Here is a 10255-nt window from a genome sequence, read left to right as displayed (position 1 = left end):
GCAGTCCCCAAGTTTACCGTCTGTATGTAAACTTTAACCACTACCCATAAATAGATAAAATAAGCAAACACACTCACCCCCATTAAACAAAGTTTATTAATAATAAAATAATTATAACAATAAATAAAGTGTTATGATGTCAATAACATTATGGAAATGTATAAAATTATATTAAATTGCTTAACAAAATGTACTACTAGTGGCGCAGAATATATACAACACAAGGCAGGAAAGTTGTTCTCTTTAAATTAGCTGAACAAAAAACAGAGTGTGTTTGTACATGTGTTTAATATTTAAATGTGTCTGCACGTGTGATGTGTATCAGAGTACTGGTATCTTGTGTATAGGTACAGCTATGTATACATGTGTTCATAAAGAAAGACAATACAATAAATAGAAGCATTAAATATATACACTAATTGCAAAAATCGAACCAGTAGATATTCATGTAAACATACACCGACCATTTCACTTTATGCAACATCCACAAACTGTACATATAATATGTTTCTTTATATGTACACACGCATATCTACAAACATCCATACATTTACATATGTATACATTCACAAACACGCACACACACCATGGCAGCAGTATCCATTGCATAAGATAAGGAAATATGTCCTTGTAATACAAAATAATAACAATAATAATATTTATATATATATATACCGCATGCTGAGGTGATTTGTTGAACAAGACATTCAATGGGTTCCTTGGATTCATACTGCAGATGTGCTTTTGTTTTCTTTACACAGTGTTTTAAAATGTTGTAACAGAAAGAGGGAACAGGGGTTTTGTAAACCATTTGAATTATATATATATATATACATGTATATACCTGGCTCTTGCGTGCTGCTCTACCATCTCTGCATAATATAACACTTTGAGGCCTAATTATAAGTAATTCAAATTGTCACTGAAAACCCAAACATTGCAAAGAAAATGCTCCTCAGCAGCGTTCCCTCTAAGCTGTGCGCTTGTGCGCGCGCACATAGCTTTTTAAGAGAGCGCACACGTCCAAAAATTGTTTTCCCCCCAAAAAGAAAAAAAATAATAATTTTTGTGAAACTTTATGCGGCGCGGATATTGTGCGCACAAAATTTTTGCTCTGTGAAAATTTTTGCACAAGAGAAATTTTCTGCGCACGCCAACTACGAAAAATTAGATGGAACATTGCTCCTCAGTCAGGTCTGTCTTTCCCCATGGACGTTTTTCGGAGGGACTGAAAATTCTGTCGTTTAATCACGTAACACAGAGAGGTAACTGAATAATATTAGAAGTTGGGCTGATTTCCTTGGTTTCACCTGCTAATACATTCAGTTAATGTTTTGTACAACTGCACCTATAAATGAGTCAAAGACGCGTATTAAACAGTAGTTTAAAGGGGATTGGTCACTTACAAAGCTTCAGGATTATTACCCTTATTTATTAAACCTGCTTGTAGTCCGCGCTTTATGTTTTTCAGACAATGTAATTGATTTAGAGATATTTGGAAGTACATCAGAGTTCCATGGCAGTACACACAATATATACAATTTGCGGAACTGTAAAGGACCAAATCTACTTTAAATAGGCAGTTAAAACCTGTTTGAAAGAAAAAAGTTAAAAATAAAAAAAAATAAGGCAACATGAAGAGAAAAATGCCCCATCCGCCTCGCAAGAGCCTGGGATGGTGCCATTGAATCCACAAATACACTGGACCATTGTCCTCTTGAATAGTTAATGCTTTGGAATGTCAATAGAAAGGTTATGATATATTTTTCACCGGAAGGACACATCAAGACTGTGGTTGTACCATTTCACCTTCTGATATCTGATAAACCAGCCGGTTCATCAGAGCGCTCCGGGGGGCTATATACTACTTTAGGATTATAACCGGTCTTGGTACGGGCATGGACATTTGGATGCCCTTTGATATTTTTCTCCTTGTCATTTTTAGCTTTGGTGCCATCTCGATCCATTTCCGACTGAGGAAGAGACTCACTGTGGTTACGGGAAGACTTGCTAGACTCTCCCTGCTTCTTAGGGTGGCTGGAACTGGAGATAACTGCCCCATCCCCCTGTATAGTGGAGGTACAAAAACTAAGGATGGAACATAGGCTTCCCCAGCTCTGTGCGCACTGCGTTTGCACACTGTGTGTGATTGCATCCCTGACTTGATCCCCACAGGTCAGCAGGACATTCACCAAGTCCACATAAGGTCTAGGAAATGAACAAAAACATCTTCAATACATTATTACTGCTGAAAATATGTAAGAGCTTAGCTATTGTCTCATTTTTGTTTTGTAACTGTTCTTAATACATTCAATACAAGAGTTTTACTACTTGAACTAAACACAAGCCATTTAAAACTGGACATTGGATTTAGTATATATGCTTGGAAGCCTGCACGTGGACCAGCATTATCCATACAAGACACATACATAATTAATAATTGGTAATAATAAATGTAATAATCAGTGTTATAAAAAACCAATATCTTAAGCCTTGTTCTAAAATCTCAAATTCATTCCAAAACCATCCAAGGCAGAAAAAAAATATAATTTAATGCCAAGATTCTACCAAAACGTGAATTGTAGACTTTCTGGAGTGTACTTAAATAAACTGCCAGTGTACGCTGTGACTGCTAAGAAGAAATATCACTTATTCAAGCTTTTTGTAACAGACAGTATTCCTGATACTAGATTCAGAGACCTTTAATGTCTCACAAAGAAACAGGGAAAGAGATCTATAATGATTGGTACGTGGTGCTAGCTGACAATTCCAAAAGCCCAACCAAGAATTGGCCCCGGTGGAACCGCAATGCACCCTGATTATCATCACTTACTCATGTAACAGGAGGTCTTTGAAGCGAATCATCTCCACAATCACTTGGACATTTTCTTTGGCAGCAGAGCAAAGGTCATGCTTGGCATAACATTCCCGCTGGAGCTGAAGGACCATCTCCTTAATAGCAGGGCACTTCCGGCTTATGCAGCTAAATTTGTGTCTCAGTCCATGTGCTTTGCATTTTAGGGCATCTTTTATGAACGACTTTCCCTGAAAGGTGAACAAAAAATGTTCAAATATGAAAGCCTGCCTGAAAAATTAAAGTATTGTTTCCATTTTAAAAAAATGTCACTTTACTTGTAAGGTTTTAGTGCTTTCTGCTTTCTACAAATTAATTTGTAGATAAATGCAACATCATGCACATCAAATAGATGTGATAACTCTGAACAGAAGTGTACTGATGACAATTTTTATTACACTAAAACAAATTAATGTTAATTGGAATCCAGAAGAAAACAATTTGAATACGTCTTCACAATTTGGTATGGTTCTGCAATTCTTTTTTTCCATATTCAGTTCTTCATTGTTGAGATTGTCCCATCCTTCCCCTTGACATCCCATTCAGGTGTCAGATCAACTCTACAACTTCCTATATAGAGACGTTAGCTTTGTTCAGTTAGCTGGAGTCATGTCCAGGTTTTCTCCAGTTAGACCAAAGTTGATTATCATCTGATGTCTGATCAACAACAAAGGGTATGTTTGGAGGTTATTATTATTATATCTTTACATAGCACCAACAATGTATGCAGTGATTCTTACAGTACATACAATAAAATGGTATGAGAAAAACTGATAAACTGATACATTAGGTAAAGCTTGCAGGCTTAAAATCCAGAGGGAATGGGGTGTGGAAATGAATACCCTTCCCATCAGAATAAGATGTATAAGGATAGGCCATTCTGCATTAAATACAATTATTTAGCATTAAGCCGTTTACCTGGGCATCAAACTTGCCAGCATTGTGCAAGAAGGTCATGCAGATCTCATGCAGGCCACGGATCTCACAGGAATTATTTTCGAAGCATTCAAAAACGCCACATCCCACATCTCCAGCATTCACCAGGCAGTGTTGGATCTCGGCTGTAATTAAAAAGACTTTCATTAGAAGACTTGAAACCGTTTAATGCACAGACATCGCAATGTACGTTAGTTGTGTACATTAGCGTTATTCCATTTGGTGCTCAATCCTTACATGACTATACAAGGTAGATTCCTGTATTGACTTTGTACCGTATATTTTTTTCAAAATGTGTTTTAACACTGGGCTTGGGTTTACACTCCAGGCTCCCAGAGGCATATAGAAAAAAGTGCAAAAACAAAAACAGCTAAAAACCTTTAGTCAAACGTTTAGCTACCCTCTTTTATAAGTTCATATAAAACAAACGCCTTGTTTTCCATATGGTTGACAATTATAATAATTTCTTATACTCGAATTTTGCACACTATATATTAGACTTGGGCGCTGGCCAACTCTTCATGTTCGTCTTCGTGGGGGGGGGGAAATCTTCGTATTCCACGAATATTCGCCCGTTCTTGTGTTTGGTAATTGTTTGGTTTTTTTCGCCGGTTTTTGTAGAAGGGGTTAACACGTGGTTAACAAGGTACGCACTATGCAGCAGCTATGGCGCCAGGATTTTAAATGTCCGTATGAGCAACTCTATTGGTTGCCAGCAGGGGCCTCCTCTGCCATCAAGCAATGGAGCGCACCTGTTGCTGGCAACCAATAGAGTCTCTCGTACAGAGTTTTAAAATCCTGGGGCGGCAACTTGGCTGGGAGAGACCACTGGTCTCCCCGCTCCAAGAGTTAAAGGTCCGTACGAATGACCAATAGAGTCTCCCCAGGCAAAGTTGCGCTGTCAGGAGTTAAAGGGTCGTGCAAGTGAGTCTATTGGCCGCCTGCAGGGGCCTCCTCTGGCATCAACCAGAACCCTTCGTGTTCGTATTCATGTTCTCCCAAATACGAATGCACAAGTCTACTATATATCGTCATTGCCTGGGAAGCATAAGATAAGTCATGAGCCAACTGGATGCGTTTCCGAGGAGGGACATCTCCTCGGTGTATAGGCTACTCATGGCTAATGCGTAGGTTACCCCAGCAAATCTCAGACCAACAATGGAAAAAGATTTGTATTATGACACACAAGTGCTCAATAACATCAAAGATCCAACAGAATGCTAATAAAGTACTCCTATGGTATAGGACACCTGACAGAATCAGCCGAATGGTCCCAGGGCTGGACCCAGCCTGCTGGAGATGTGGGCTGGAGGTGGGATCTTTTCTCCACATCTGGTGGGTTTGTGTGGTGGTCCGGCCTTTTTGGAGACGGGTACATTAAACAGTGTGGAGGATGATAGGAAACAATCTCCAGTTCACCCAGGGCGGGTTGCTACTCAATAGTACCAAGAGGTAGCTATATGCTTACAAATGTTCCCTCACTAGACAGTTACTTGGTGCTACAGTAGGTGCTAGGTCTCTAATCATAGGTGTAATCATTTACATCTACTGAAAGACAGGAGATATGAGTCTATGAAGAATTCTTATCTCAGATCAGGGATTCAGTGAGAAATGTAATTGCCATTTTACACGCAGGACCATTGCCATTATTTAATTTACCTTAATGGACTTTTTTCAACCTAAATTACTACGTACAGCAATTGTAACAAGCTTGCCTTTCCTAGAAATCTGCGTTGCCTATTTCACATATCACTTCAAGAAGCATTTTATATGTTATACGTTTAATGTACATGGTGATACATTTTATAAATATATTATTATAAATTATTATTATTATTAATAAGATTACCAGGCAATTGCGGCTCGTTAAACATTCCATTTTCCGTAAAAATACCCCCCCCCTTCAAATGGTATTACCATTCCAGTGTTAGAGGGTAAAGTGATTATTTGCTATATGACGTCTTTTATTTGTTTTTATTTGAAAAGTATCAGAGTAACCTGATGTTTTGCAAACACAACCCTACCAAGTGTAATCCCTCCTCCCCAGGGTTACTGAGTGCAAACAAGTTGTAAAAGAAGGATCAGATTCCTTACAGGCTGCTGCCCCTGTGACCTCCTGGAGCTGAGTATGTTTTAAACATCTTGGTCGCTTCCTGGAAGTGTGACCTTATTTGTAACAGAGATCAAAGTCTTACTTAAAAAACACCTCCTTGATGAAAAATGGGAAACTCAAGCTCAAATGTTCTTCATCACTGAGCTGGGGCCCCTGTTAACTAATACAAGTATTCCAGTAACTAATTACTACCTCCTAAGAACATACATTTCCTTGGATATCTTTGCTTAGCAAGACTACCGTTTCTAGTAGGATGAAAGTGAGACCTTTCCATGTCACATGTAGGAATTACTACACAGAAAAACTTTCACAGTTTGACCCTTAGCCTGTGGAATTTTAGAACAATCTTGTGGGCTAGGATGGAATGAGATCTATAAACAAGGACCTGCTCTGTGAACTTCAGTGTGAAACAACTCAGTGTGCAACCTGGACCAGTTATTATCAAAAAACCCCAAAAACCCCAAGTGAGCTCTTGAGGTAGTGAGTTGAAATACCCATGTCAAGCCAAAATATTAACTTGGGTTTACAAATCAGGTGGGTACCCATGAATACCATTCTGTTCTTTTTTTACTCAACTTGTTTTGGCTAGACGTGTGCTGAGTTTAACCTGAGCTGAACTGAACAACTCGTCCAACTCGTACATGAAGGGAGCAACTCAGGTTGAATTTGCTTAAAAATGTTGCATGGGGCATTCCACATACTTGGATAACTGATGGATACGCTTACCACCAGTCAGCTCGAGCTGTGGCTTAACTAGCATTCTAGGAGGGGGTCTAAGAAGAACACCGTGTGCATGTACAGAAAGTGCTTTTCAAGGAGCCAATCGGTGAAGTGAACTGGCAGACCATAGTGGAGATGTTCTTCTGCAGCTCTAGAGCAGCAGCTTCTCCCTGAGATAAAAATCATTTTAAAGAATATATTAAAGTACTAATTTTTTTAAGGAGCTGCCAGGGACACTGGAGGGTCCCTTTAACCCCTTAAGGACAATGGGCGGTCCCTAAACCCATTGAAAACAATGCATTTTGAGCCCGAACATGTACAGGCTTTGTCATTAAGGGGTTAAACATTTAATTGTTATGGATACAAATATGCTACTACACTACAGAATTTGCTGGTTATCCAAAAATAATAATTGGAAAAAAAAACAACAATTGTAACATAAATTTATCGACAACACGGTTGTCCAAATGATGCCCAGTCGGCCAAATATTGCCCTTAACAGGTTTACATGGCCACAAACCAGACAAGAAATGTTAGATGAACTAACATATTACTGCATTGCATCATTTTTTTCCAACTCCTACCCCTGGCACATTAAATGGGTCATCATAAACACCGGACAATAAGAGTTATACAGAATAAAGCGCAAGGACCACCAGGGAGAGAGAAATAAAGACATTTAGTGTAGTTCTGTATTAGCTCATTCTCAGCAATGGGAACCGAAGCTGCAGTGCTTGTATTGGCATCTGGGAGGAAGCGATTCCCAAAATGACATGCGCTAGTCTGAGCAAGCTGAGAAACGGACAGAGATGTGATTCACATGCAGTCTCCCTGAAGGGTATCTGTACAAGAGTGTAAGGGAGGGCAGTTATTTGGAGGAATGATAGCTGTCCTCCTACCCCTGAGAACAAAGATACATGATCAAGCGAACTGTTCGCACTGTAAATGCTGATGTTTTTGTCGCCTCAGCATACTCATTATGGGCTGATTGCATGTATTTTTAGCAAGTTTTTTTTTTACATTTCCGTTGCCATAATGGTATGTGTAATAGCTTCACTATTATGAGTTTCCAATGATATTACAAGAAATATTCCAATGATATTACAAATCTGCAACATTTTTTTGAAAATATTTATTATTAGCAAGTTGATTATTATTTAAGAATATATATACATATATATATATATATATATATATATATATATATGTATAGACATTTTTGCCCTCCACATTCTGGGATGACAATGAAAAGGCACAGCCTTTAGATTTATCACAATGCTACCTGTTTCTATTACAGTGTTACCTTAAGTGGGATTTCACATCTGCAGATGATTTAAACACTTGATGTGCCAAAAGCTCCTGTAATTCATTACCCAGCCTTTGGCCACTCAAAGTGTTTGAGATCAAGCATACAAAGGAATCTCAGAATTGTCAATACAATTGTCTGTACAGATAGTTAGTTCTAACTGTATTTTCTTCCCTTGTGAATATTACTTTCATTTACTTTTATAGCGCAATCCATCATTGATGATTATTTTGTTTTAGCAACACAAGTATGCTGTAGATTGTGAATGGTTTTCTTGTATTTGCTGGTATGCACAACATTGGCATGTAATGCATTTCTGGTTCAGTCGAACCTGGTCAAAAAGCTGCAGCCTGTCCAAATTATTAGGTATTTGGTACAGTACCACACACATGGGTGTTTGGATCACAGAATTAAATTGCTCCCTTTATTTAAAAAAGTATAGTATATATTTAACCCTTTCAGACTTGTGAAGCTAGAGTCATCTGGCACTCTGGTGGTTAAACTGCTTTAATACATCAACAAAACAAACATTAAAAACCAAAAAATACATAAGAAGCTGTATTATGTAAATAAATGAATGATAGTTTTCAATACCAGTAAATAAATACCTTTACAGTGCCACCCTTCTGTGCAAAATAGATTTTTGGGAATCTACCAATTCCCTGAAAGTCTTACTGTTACCCAAGCTGGCAATGTGGATTTTACTGACATATTTGCTCAGCACTAAGACAGGGATTTTTTTGTAAAAGATCTCAGCCTTGCTTATGACAGACAAAACACCAACCTATTTACTACAGCCTGTCTGGGATTTTAATTTTTTTTTAATAATTCAGCTCAGTACAAATCATTAACCCTTCAATTCTCATGAGATGAGTACAAAAATTCCTTCTCAGGCATGAACATGGAGCACGTGGTCTGCTGGCTGAGTCTTCCCAAAAACCAAGAAGAAATTATCTGACAATCTCACTCTGTAAATCAAGGTGCTTGTCATCAAGCAGCAAATTACAATGTACTGCTGCCCAAGGAACCTGCCCTAACAGGGTAGAGATATATTACATCAGGAAGGAAATTAACTCAATTTAACCAGTGGGCGCTTGGCAGATCATATTTTTATACATATAAAACACACACACACACACACACACACACATATATATGTATATATATCTATTTTTTACAATATAAATAAATAAATAAATAATAAAATAAAAAAAGGCTTTACAATCATATTTACCCCACTTTTAATATAATACCCCTCTCTGTATGTTAGTGATGGAAGGGGTGTAACTATGTCAGGTCCAGAGTTTGAGAAGTTAGGAGGTTACCTGTTGCATTGATAGAATGCCTTACCTGTGTTCTGCAGGGACAGCCTCCCCTTCTGCTGGGTGGCCAGCTTCTCCTGGGTGCTCTCAGGCAGATCAGTGGCATCTGTGCCCAAAACTGCATCAAAGGTTGCGAACACCAGCCCTAGAGTGACTAGCTTGTGGAAGAGATCTGTGCACATGGTCCTGTCTTATTAAATCTAAGGCTGTGTGTCTGTGAGCTCCCTGTGAGAGGAGATATCAGCACTAGCTCCACTCAGCCCCTTCTTCAATGGGAGTTGCTGCGCCTGTCTGATGTGCTCACCAAGTGCTGAAAATGACTGGGATCTGGGAGGGATGGTGCCTCAAATATCTCCAGCAAGCACTGGTGTCACTTGAATGAAGGAGTCAAGCAGGTGTTGTCTCCAAAGTGGACCAATCAGAGGACAATACTGCTTTGACAACAGCCCCAGTGGGAGGGAGATCCAGCCCACACAATACCCTACTACAGAAAAGAGGGCAGAGGTGTCTGCTTGCGAGGGCTGCTCACACTTCTTTGTTACAAGTCTGTCTCTTCCAGGTCTCACTGGGATAAGATCTCTGCTGTCAGCTGCTAAAATCAGAGAGATCAAGGTAACAAAAAGGTACACAGCACTTACCTGGGAGATATAACCTGGTCAAAAATGAAACTGTTAAAGAGTACAATGCTTATTGTGCTGCATTACACTCAGAACAAGTGGGATGGGATACAGTGAAAAGTTTACAGCAACTGATCAAAACTTCCAGGCTTCCCCCTAACTGTGCCCCCATCACTTCCAACTGCACTGCATGGGGCATTTCAGCGGTGGATAAAATAAAATCCTGCTGACACTGACTTAAAAGTGACTTTTTCATCTATTGTCTGTGTGAGGTATTGTGATGACATAGTTTCCTTTAATGATCAGTTAAATTAAGTAATGTAGAAATTCATCTACACAGGTAAGGTACCTTAGATAACTTCAATTTCTTCATAATTCCCAAACGTT

At 38.9% G+C, this 10255-nt stretch overlaps 1 protein-coding gene across 1 annotated transcript; it reads right to left on the bottom strand.

Annotated features, from left to right (window-relative positions):
* Positions 1-1805: 1805 nt before the first annotated feature.
* Positions 1806-9433, bottom strand: LOC149297918 (stanniocalcin-2-like). Its single transcript, XM_089488126.1, has 4 exons — positions 9280-9433; positions 3773-3915; positions 2834-3045; positions 1806-2208 (listed from the first exon to the last, which is right to left on the bottom strand). Exons 1-4 carry the CDS (start codon positions 9431-9433, stop codon positions 1806-1808), a joined length of 912 nt encoding a protein of 303 aa, XP_089344252.1.
* Between the last annotated feature and the right edge of the window lie 822 nt (positions 9434-10255).

The sequence above is a fragment of the Sceloporus occidentalis genome, unplaced genomic scaffold, assembly GCF_023333645.1.
Source record: "Sceloporus occidentalis isolate IW3139 unplaced genomic scaffold, rSceOcc1.0.p SCAF_36, whole genome shotgun sequence".
NCBI classification, from domain to species: Eukaryota; Metazoa; Chordata; class Lepidosauria; order Squamata; family Phrynosomatidae; genus Sceloporus; species Sceloporus occidentalis.
This window is presented reverse-complemented; position numbering and strand designations above follow the sequence as displayed.